This window comes from Argiope bruennichi, chromosome 11 (assembly GCF_947563725.1).
Source record: "Argiope bruennichi chromosome 11, qqArgBrue1.1, whole genome shotgun sequence".
Taxonomy (NCBI): domain Eukaryota; kingdom Metazoa; phylum Arthropoda; class Arachnida; order Araneae; family Araneidae; genus Argiope; species Argiope bruennichi.
Window position 1 is genome coordinate 18,965,746 of NC_079161.1, and position 12,139 is coordinate 18,977,884.

Consider the following 12,139-nt stretch of genomic DNA (forward strand, 5'->3'; position numbering starts at 1 on the left):
TTTAGTTGTTATATCCATCATTTAAGTACTAAAATGAGCTGAATCAAACAGTGATTTGCAAGATCTTACTTAAATTTTCTCACAAATTTTTGTATTAAGAGTTTAAGCATTCAGATTTAATACAGTTCATTACATCCTTAAAAATAGTTTATAATTGTAGTAAAAATACTTCAATTCTAACCTGTAATAAAAAATTTCAAGACACATTAAAGTACAAAAACACTTCATTCAATAGAAAAGTATTTAATAAACAAATTTTAGTACAGCATAATATAACCTCTAAATAAATTCAATGTACATGATCCGATTTTTAAAAAAACTCCATGCCTACCATAATAGGATTCTCAGATAACTTTGCATTCCTTTGAGCACGTGTTCGCCGATGTTCAGCAAATATCTTCCTGTCTTCTTCTAACCACGTTTCAAATTTTTCAATTAAAATTGGTTTTTCGAAGGTGATGGGCACAACTCTTTCCTTTGTACGAGATTTTGGAGTATAGACAGTAAGTACACCATCCGGACTCCACGATGATTTTATTGCATCTCCATCCACATCGGCATGCAGTTGGTAACGTTTCGTGAACTCTCTCGACACAAGACCATGTTGGTCAGCTGGTTGGTCGCGTTTTCCATGGATGACAACAAAATTATCAACTACTTTGACCTCGATGTCGCCTGGACTAAAGTGCTTGACGTTCAGCGTAGCCTTGAAGTGTTTTCTTTTCTTGCTATCAGGCTTGGTATTAAAAGCTTTTGCAGGGAGACAGCGATCACTTTTTTCTTTGAAATAGCTTAACACAATTTCATCGTCACGCATACCGAAATAAGGCCATGGAAAATAAGGATCATATAAACCGAGCGAAAATTTACCAAACATTTTCACAACACGATCTCGAACGTATTCTCAAATAGGCCTTAGAAAAAGAAGAAAGCACGTGGAAGAACAGCAAGACACGCCGCAAACTCAGGTGAGTGATATTTCAAAAATGAATTGATCTTCCCAGGCAAATTTGCTCGAGGGATAGGGTTGCCAACTCATGCACAATAAGTGAAAAAGATTGCCGATTTTCGAATAGCGAATGGGTATCGGGAATAGGGATTGCAATACCGGACCAAAATTTCAATACCGTTATTCGGTATTTTTTAAATCTTAATACCGGTATTAGAAATTTTAGAAAAAGGAAGAAAACACCGGTGTTTCTTTGTTTTATTTGCCAGTTTTGTTAGAGAGTGTAAATATCACAAAAATAATTTGTAACTTATAAATTATAACTATATAATGACAAAAAAAGTAAAGAAATATCTTATTTATTTAAATCACAAATAAAAGTGTAAATATCACTATTCAGTTTGTGGTACTATTACAAATTTTTGAAATGTGATCTAAAAAAACATAATGCATCAATCGTACTGTCATTAAACCTGAAAAGTAATTTTGTGTAAAAATTACCAGCTGTCGAAAACACTCTTTCGACATCTACGCTAGTTGGTGGTACTGTTAGCAATGTGCGATATACTTTTTCCAAGTATTCACCTCTAAATCCCTCATCTTCAAATAAATCGATTTCTCGTCGGATGGTTTTTGGATATAGCTGATTTCTGTATTGTATTTTGGTTCGTTGAAATTTTTTTATTTATCGTAATTTTAATTTTTGTTCAAGTGACAATACCTTTTCCCTATCGACAGTAGTGACGTCATAATCTTCGATAATTGAGCCGAATTCTTCTGAATGTGGATAGTTTGTGGGTAAAAAATTTTAAGAAAATTTATTCTAAACTTAATCAGATTTGAATTGGTTCTTTTCTTTTCTTCTTTTTCATCTTTAAAATCATTATAATTATGTAAATACCATAAGACATTTTTTATTTTGTATGCCTATCTTCTGTGCGATTTTTCAATGTAATATATAATTCTTCAGATAGTGATGTGTGCTGTTTTTTCAGTGACTGCAACATGAAATTTATTGTTGCATTAGCTGTTATTAAATTAGAATCTCTCCGACATAATGCTTCAGTAGTCAGTTTTATTGGAAGTAGAACTGATATAGTTCTGGATATTAAGTCGAATTCATTACCTGAAAAATTAATTTACATGTTTAAGTCGATTATTGCATCGGATTGGATTTCTCAGTTTCAAAAATCGTTCCAACATTAGGAGTAAACTGTTCCAACTTGTTTTAGAATCTAATATTAACGTATATTCTGTTTTATTTTCAGTAAGAATATATTTTAGTAATTTATCCTTTTTATAGGGGAACATTTAAATATCTTAACAATTTTTCGAACTTTATAAATTATAGGTGGCAATTCTTGATAGGTTACTATTTCATCCTCATTAGCAAAGCTTCTTGAATAATTACATTGTCATTATCTTCATTGCCAATATTACTCTCACTCTTACTCTTTTCAAAGTTGGAATCCGAAATTTCTATATCCACAGTATTTGGATTCTTCTGTTCTTTCTTTCTTTCTTTCTTTCTTTTTTTTTTTTTTTTGGTATAATACATCTGTTACTCCTAATTGAATTCCATATGCATAGCACAACTGCTGATTTGCACCAATTAACTTTCCAACTTTTTTCATAATTGTTGCCCCGTCAGTCGTTATAGATACAATATTTTCTTTCAGGGATAATCCATGTTTCGCTTATTTAGATTTAAGCAATTAATTAGCTAATTAATTTCGCCCGTTAGGGAGACATAAAAACAAAAACGTATACTATTTTGCTATGTTCTCGATATCTGAACGTATAGTGGAGACAATTTTAAAAATTTCTAGTAAATACCGAAAAACCGGTATTTAAACTTGCGAATACAGGTATTACAAAATTGTACAAATGGCTCAAAATACCGGTATCCCGGTATACCGGTATTGCAATCCCGATTCGGGAACGAATAATCGCCAAGAGGAAATGGGATGCGTCATAAATAATAAAGCAGTAAAAATGAAAAAAAAAAAAAAAAGTAAAACTATTTTTACATTAATTGTTCCTAGCAGATGCTACGATTCTTTCATGTGTGATAAAAAAATACTTATTATAACATTATGAAACAATAATACATATCTATATGATTTAGCTGAAAGCCAATACGACCATGTGTTGAATATAAAATAATAGTATTAAATATAACTTATACAGTGAAAAAGAGATTGAATGATTGCAAAGATCACAAAGAAGCTCGAAAACTTATTTTAAACAAATTTTTACTTTCTTGTATACGAAACATAGTAAGATTATTGTAAAAAAAAAAAAAAAAAAAAAAAAAAAAAAAAATCAAACTTTGGAATTTGACGAATTTCTATGTTTTAGATCTTCCCGAGTTGAAAAATCACATTTTTGGAAAACGTCTGTTTGTTTGTGGCAAAGATAGCAAAGGAAAAAAAAACCCCTTTTAGCTAGGCAGATGAAATTTGGTAGGTTGTTACCAAATTAGTATATTTCTATTAAATTTACAGCAACATCCGTTCAGAGAATGTCTGTCTGTCTAAACCATCAACGGTTTAGATGACAATGCAAATCAGAACATCTTTTTGCAAATCGATTGATTAAACTGGACACAACTATTTCATTTATATCTTCATTTTCGTTCGATTTCGCAATTGCAATTGCTGAAAATCCATTTTTTGCATAAGTAGTAACTGGTAGATCGCATTAAAATTATGTGAGCTTTATTACTTAGGAGTCAATATGTTTTAGCGACAACTCGGTTAATTTTACTTTGTTCATTTTCTTAATGAACGGATTTGAAATCCAATCCTTGGGTTTGAAATCCAATTTCACTGAAGAACAGCCAAATAATCGTATAGGTGCGGTAAATTTCTGCATCAGTCCTTTATATGACAAGATTAAGACTCCACCGACGTCTCAAAATTAAGAGGTCCGTTATTTTGAATCATAAAGTTGCTCAAAACGATATGGTACTGCAATATAATATAATATATTATTAGAGATATTGAATAAATCTTCGCAAACCATTTTGCTTTTTAAAAATTTGTACAAAATCCTCTTCTTCTTCTCTCTCTCTTTTTTCTCTTTGTTTTCTCAATTATTCCTTTTCTTAAATCTATCTTTTTCTCTCTTTTCTTTTCCTTAAATCTTTCTTTTTCCCTTCATATTTTTCTTATTAATTGCGTTGTCATATTTTTTAATCGCTTCTTTGTAAATTGGATAAGTTAAGAGGTTTTTTTAATTATTATTTATATTTCTATTAAATAAGTCTCTGTTAGACACTTTCAAAGGTAAATCTTTAAGGGGAGATAGGATATTTGCAATAATCAAATACAAATCAAGATAAATCTGGCAAGTTGAAATATGTTAAAACTTCTCCTTTGCCGCATGGTTTTGTGATAAACTACTCCATTGTAAGTTTTCAATCATTTCTGTTAATTTATTAAAAACAATATCACTATGAGTAAACAAATTAAAGCTCTTTGACATTTAAATTTTTTTAAAAAAAATCAACGTTTTCTTCCTAAAACTGGACATTGAACATGTTGGAGGAAGTAGGAATCCATTATTAATTCAAATTTAAAGAGAAGCTGGGATATCTAGCAATGCTTTTTTTGGCACATCATTTCGGACGTAAAAGCAGTCGAAAGAACGGTGTTCAGGTTCAAAATGGCTTCTTTTTTTATAATTATTTTAGTTGAAAATTATTTTACTAAAAGCAAATCGAAAAAATTTGTTATCGTTCTTTTTAGTTTTTATTCCTCGCAAATTGCCCAAGGTAAAAAGAATGCTAATGACAAAACTATATTTTTTATGTTTATATTTAAAGATGTCCATAAATAATTTTTCAATTCCATTAATCTTTTCCTTCAGCTTCTTATTTATTTAGCTCAACAGCATTTGTTATCTGAAGAAAAGGGAATTTAGCTTTTGAAAAGGAATGAGCAATTATATCTGATAAATGAAATTAAGAATTATGAAATCTCAGCCATTACAATAACACGAAAAGAATTCCGTTGTATTGATTCATTTACACATTATAATAGATGTAACTATTATTAGCTATTTATAAAATAAGCTTTAATCAAGACGTAAAGCGTAGGAATTAAAGTGCTTGCAAAACTTAGTATTGACCGTCAAATACGGCAATTGTATAGACCTGTTCTCCGCAACCGGCAATTGCTTAGTTACAAGAAAGGCTGTAATGATCTTTATCTCCAATTTTAAACTGATAGCAACAGAAAATTAAAATAATAATAATAATAACTCGGTTACAAAGCATTTCAACCTTTCGTTTTAATTACTTTGAAGTCACTGTTGTCATCATTATTATGACTTGGTTTCCAGAAATCTAACCAATTTCTTAAGTCATGAAATGGATTTAAAAGAACATCACGAATGAATTGAATTTAACAAAAACAATTTGTTTACAAAGCCGTTGCCAGAAAAATTAAAATAAGTAATTGAGTAAAAAAAAGTTCTAATGCTTTCGCTCACTCGGTTTATTGTACAATTAGATTTTTAGCTCTTTTGAATTAGTTTCGTTAAACAACAATCAAAATTCTGTCAAACAAAACTCTATACGCAAAGAAGGAAAAACAAGGATTTCACTCTTACAAACACTAAGAAAAACTCGTTTCACATGCCGCAGCTCATAGCAGCGATCGGAACCAACAGAAAATACATCATTCGAAGGAACTCCAATAGCTCTGACATTTCATTGTCCTGTCAATCGTACAAATAACTTTGCTTTTCGACAAATATTGTAAAATTTAAGAATACACAAATTTCTATTACCCATTTCTAATAATTCTGACCAGTAATTCTGAAACAGTATTTTTTTCAATATATGTCCCATTTTTAGAGATGCATAATCCACGATTTTTTGAATAACACATAATTTTGCTATTATTATTTTTAAATATTTGTTCCAAATATCTGTTATTTCAATCATATTATTAATTAAAAATTATTACTAAGTATTAAATATAATATTTATTAATTGTAATTAATACTTAATTTACTAATTTAAGTAACGTGTGATTGAATCAATTGATCTATTTCAGCTTCTTAAATTCTACTTTTTTTCAAAACTCTTTATTTAATTTCTTTATTGGAGTAAACCGTTTTCTGAAAAATTTGAGTTAAATACGTATGTCATTTCTTTAAAATGTTTACTTTAGTTCCATATTCTACCAATAGATGGCTCCAGCAGTAAGCAGAATATATGCAAAGTCATGTCACAAGCAATTAAAAATGGCTTATATGGAATAGTGCATCATCAAATGCGAATATCGGAAAGTCAAGGTCACTCTCATGAAGTGGAGCGGCGGCTTCACAGTTTCCAGTGAAGTCACCGCTCCGATAAGTTTCAGTGATATGCAATTCAATGATACGATATTTCCAAAAATAACCGGTTTGTTCACTTTTCAACCCATTCACAGATTTCTCCTTTTCTGTTTTGTTCGAGAGCTTCCAGTGGATAGATCGTATCGATTGTTACTTTCTATCTTGATCCAAAACTTGTAATCGAAATATCACCATTAAGATCGCATCAAGGATTTGAATCACACCCCTCTTTGAAAAGTATTGGTCACTGGTGCTCATTTCTTCCCAATGTTTGTATTTATTATTTCTTATAAATTGCTCGGATAAGGATAAAAATGTCATAAGAGCGGAGATATTTGGTGTTTCTGTTTAAAACGGTACATCCATCCTATTCATTTATTTTTTATCATTTCCATTTATTTTATTTTCTGTAGCTCTTGACTATTTATTTAAATCTAAAAAAAAAAAAAAAAAAAGGACTTTTGATTATAATTTGTAGTGACATCTCTTAAATGAAATATTCCAAAACAAATGAAGAAATGATACAAGAAAGGAACAGGTAGGCAATTACAAGTTTGAAAAATTGCGTGAGATTTTAATTTGATCTAAAACTAAAAAATATTGTATTTGTTTTGCTGATTTATTAGTGAATTTGAAAGTAGTGTATTTCCCGGTTAGAGGGATGAGACTGAATAGAGTTCTAACAAGATGATAACAATCTGAACCTGAGCAGCTGATCCTAATACTTCAGTAAACAAATGTATGAAGTCGATTTTTTTTTTCCAGTTTTAAAGAGATTATGAATGAGGATGCATATCAGACGATGAATGAATGATTGCGCGTATGAGTACATGACAGATGTTAATAAACTTATTCCTTTCTAGCACATCTCTAATAAGTAATTAACTGTTAATATTCACGATCATAAGGTTAAATCAATAGCAACAAGGTTTGAATTAATTAAAAAGATTCGGCGTTAGAGACTGTGATCCATTGAGATTGGATGATCCATCAAAAAATAATAATAATAACCCTGTCACTGGTGGAACTGAATGTACAACAGAAAAAGATACAATTTTATTTGACCAAATTCAAATTCGGGACTGGTAAATGTATATAGTCATGCATGTTATGTCAAAAATATTTCATATTAATGTGGCGCTTTGACACTATTATACGGCATTTTTATATGTTAATCCTATGAACTCTTGTATAATTCCAACGAAAATTTTTTTAGCCTCTTCTTATTATTATAATAAAAAAACGTAAAATGGTCGAATTGGAAGTCCTTTTAAAAATTTGTAAATTTATTTAAAATAGGATGTCATTTACATATATATATTTTGAAAACACTAAATTTTCACACAAGGACACAAGGGAAATATTAGGAGCGCCGGCGCCCTTAGGGCGCCATCTCCGATCGACTAAGACTTTCAGCAGGACGAAAGATGGTTTGCACAGGAGTGGGGAAAGGTCTCAGTTTTTGCTTTCCTTTATATAAAATTTCTTTATTCGCTGACATATCGTTCTAGGGAAATCGGTTCAAAATAGCACGAAATATGCATTAGAGATTATGACAGCAAGTTAGTGCAACACATAGTATAATAAACCAAACGGTGTAAGGTTTCTAAAATGGTATCAGTTATATAACTATCTGAATGAAAATCTAAAGAATAATTTGCCGGAGAAACCATGATATAAAATATTTAATTGAAAATTTGAGCGACCGTTAATCCCAGCGAGCTGGCTGGTCGCCAAATACGGCAAGTTGAAAATTAATTGATATTAAACTTCAGAACACGAGCACAATTCTTTATTTGACAGTATCAAACGTACATCCAGTCGGAAAAGTTCACCACAAACCTTAAAACTTTTTGTATCTTACAGCACAAAACACTCCCCAAATATCCCATAACTAAAAAAATTGAAACCTGTGCGTATCAGTATCATTGGTGTAATTTGGTGCTCATTACTTGGGTAATAGGCCCCATTTGATTGAAATATATTATATCTTTAAAATACTTAATTATTTCATACTAATTGTCTATTTTATTGGTGCTAAAGAAGCCAATTTATAAATCGCAAATAAAAATGACATCAGTGAAATTTTTCGCTTTAATTCACCCCCATAATTATTGGATTTAATAAATATTATACACGTTGAAATTGCTTTTTAGATTATGAGGGAGAATTATTAGTACAACTAAGCACTTATGATGGTTTTAAGAATTCAATTGGAATTTCAAATCCAAGGACTTCTAGCCCGTTACTGTTAATAGGATGGTTCAAATAAAACAGGTATTTGTTTATAAAATTAATATGGCTTTAATATTTGTGACAGAGATGTTTAAAAATACTTTTCGGAAAAATTATAAATTTTGCATTAGAGATTTAATTAAAACAATGAACACAACGATATTCTCGGGAAACCAACGAGTCATCAAAGACGATAAGAATAATAAAATACAACTTGCATAAAAAAAACCCCAATATTTCTATATTTTAAACGTGTAGCGATACGAAACGTGAGAATTGTCCCAGTACAAACTGGGAGAAAATTTTGCCAAAAGTTTATTTTTTTTTTAATTTCTGTAAAATTATATCATTTTTTATAATCCGATAAGAACTTTCTAGTTATGTAATAACCGAATATGTGAGAAATTATGCAGGGAAAAAAAGTCTTCATTAATATACCACTAGAAGAAATGCACACCATTTTTACAAATTATAAACCGGCGTTGAATACCAATGCAATAGCGTAAGGATAGAGGTGCTTGTTAAGCTGAGTGTAGACCGCTTTCAACGGCAATTGTACTTGTCCGGTTTCAATGAGAAACTGGCAACTATGAATATAATATATTTCGATAGCTGACATGAATGTTGGTGATAAAATAACAACAGAAAAATACAAAAAAAGAAAACTTAAAAATATTTCAGTTTATAAGCCTTCTGCCTTTCGCTTTTGTATTTAACTGCAGAAATGTGTAGATCTACGACGAAATATTTCCAATTCTTCAGCTATGTTGTAATTAAAATTCTATCAAACTCTTAAACGATAGATGGCGCTGGAAACAAAACATAATTAAAAAAAGACATTTTATTTTTTTAATGTTGTGAAAGCGCAGAAGATTGTTTTCGCAGCTAAAAATGACGCATCTGTTGTCAATCTGCAGAGATGACTGTAACAGTGTGCATTAGTTCTATTCCTCTTTCATATTGTTTGTTTTCATGTTGTTTCCTCTTTCATGTTTGGGGGGAATTAACAGTCGTCATCAGTTGTTTGTTTTGAGATTCCAAAGAAAATAGAATTCAAGCTTTTAAATGAAACTCATATATATAAACTATATTTTAGAACAAGGCTCTTTCACACTATATGAAAACATTCAATATATTTGTTTGTGAGCGATAAAGAATTTATATATTTTTTTATGGTTTTAGCGCCATTTATCAGGTTGATGAATCGAAGTGAGCGTGGAGAATATTAATATACCATTAAAATTACAATTTAAAATATTGAACAATTCGGGAAAAAGATACAACTGGACACTTTATAATTCTTTTCTAGTAAATTTCAAAAACATGGACCTACATCACCACTAGATCTTTTAAATATCTATGGATACTGCTCTGTTCAATGGTGGCGCGGCGATCGTCTGTACACAAGAAGATCCTTTAAATATAGTTATTAATTTAGGAGAGAAAAAAAATTTCGTATGAAAGTTATTTATTAATAATTAGTTTTTAATTAATAATATCTCATACTGTTTTCATATCATCTAAATTTTATATTGCAATTCGTCAACAACTAATTTGAAATGAAATGAACTCTAGTTGATTAAAATACTATTGAAAGTGACTGACAGACATTTCTGACACGAAGTAATATATTTTTTCATAGCCACCCATACATCTGGTTTTTGCCAATACATCAATTACCTTTTTTTTTTGCAATTTTTTTTATGCTTAATATAGAAAGTGTTGTGGTGAATAGCATATAATCTAGTTAACAACTTCGCTGCACGAGCAATTGTTTTGGTATCATGGTCATGTTACTGGGCTGCGAACCACAACGTCCCAGGTTCTAACCTCGCTCATCTCAATTCGCCACAGTGTATTTATGCGTTCTGAACACATGCTTGATCGAAGGCAATTCTTTAATAATTTTAATGGGCTGAAAAAGCACTCAGCACTTGTTGTAGTAACTGGCAACGTAAAGAAAAGTTTTAAAACAGTTAATACATTTAGAAATAACTCATTATAATTATTATTTAGTATGTATTGCAATATGTCTTGTGCGTTATTTACATATCTTTCATTCACAATTAAACCCCGTACCAAACAACTTTCCAGAATTAGATTTTCATCTACATCTTTGTTATAAATACTTTACAAAGTCTTTAGATAAACATAAACTAGAGAAATGTTCCAAAGTTTTTATATCAGTGATTAATTTGAAATCAGAAATAATATTTGGTATGCTTTTAAATCTATTTTCTATTTGTACAATAAGAGTGTTAAAAAATATAGCACCTAAATTCTTCTACCGGGTTTTTTATAACTTCGTCTTCTGCTAATTCGGAATATAATCTTTTTCGTTTTTCGAATTCGTTTTATAGGAAAATGTTCTGAAATGTTCCAATTATGTGCTAGCACTCTTGTTTCGTCTAAAAAAACGTATTAAATTTTGTTATTAAGTTTTGGATTTCAGTTTTAATTTTATTTACTAAATTGAAAGCCGAGTCAAGAACAATTGCTTTTGCTTGAAATAGTTTATTGATAGTGCTAATTTTGGACAATACTGCAAACCATACTATTTTTACGGATTTTCCTCACCGCCGAGTTCTTTTGATAGTGGGTGTATGGTGTGAAAACACAGTCAGCAAGCCACGGCAGAAAACAACGACGTTTATTTACACGAAGACACTAATACAAAGACGATAAATTTTTACAGCCGAGACGAACACAGGACAGCATACTACAGCACATAGTAGCCCACAAGTAATAATCGTCCACAGTACACGAAGCGGCTAGACAGAATCCAGCAGGAGGGTTGGAGCTTCGCTCTACGGTCTCTCCAACGGCTGAACTTCTTACTGTCTCCTCGCTTTAGCAGCCGACTCGCTACTTCTCACAACTGGCTACTATACAAAAAAATACGACGCTACTTCCATAATAGATAACAGGACTCGATGCTCAGCTCAGCACTGCTCCAGACAACGCTGGCACTCCACTGTTTCTTCACTATCCTCTTGAAGACTCGTTATTTGTCAGCGACTCGTTATTCACGACGACACACACACAGCTTGAGAGTGCCGGCCTTTTATAGTTCCCGGGAAGCGGGCCTAGAATCTTCTAGACCAATCAGGCGTATCTCGGTTCCTAATGAACGGATCGACATAAATCTCGAAGTTTCGAGCATTATCCATTTTGAATCCAAAATCACCAAATTTATCGCCAAGTCGCGAAATGGTTGCCAATCTCTGGGATCACTGGCTCGGCATCCGGCAGCATCTAATACAGATGACTATAAAACGGTCTTTCTTATGATGACACTATTCATGCTGGGAAGCAAAATTACAGGCTTGCAAGACTATTAAACATAAAATAAATGTCATTTCTTGTATTGCATCCAACAAACTTTTAGCTTCGGATACCGCTGTATTATCATTACTAACATCAATAAATTCTTTTAGAGTATTAGAAGTTTGTTCAAGTTGTGTATAGAGTGCTTTAACCGAATCTATTATGGCTTCTCAGTGAGTGTCAAATAATGGCTTAAGAGTAATGTTTAAATGCTTTTTGTAGAATTTCCCATCTTTTTGTAGTCGCAGAAAATAAGCAATATAAGCGTTGCTATATCCC

At 31.1% G+C, this 12,139-nt stretch overlaps 1 protein-coding gene across 1 annotated transcript; it reads right to left on the minus strand.

The window, feature by feature from the left end:
• Positions 1-262: 262 nt before the first annotated feature.
• On the minus strand, positions 263-996 carry LOC129957024 (alpha-crystallin A chain-like). Its single transcript, XM_056069133.1, has one exon. The coding sequence runs from the start codon at positions 875-877 to the stop codon at positions 311-313; it is 567 nt and encodes a 188-aa protein (XP_055925108.1). The 5' UTR covers positions 878-996; the 3' UTR covers positions 263-310.
• Between the last annotated feature and the right edge of the window lie 11,143 nt (positions 997-12,139).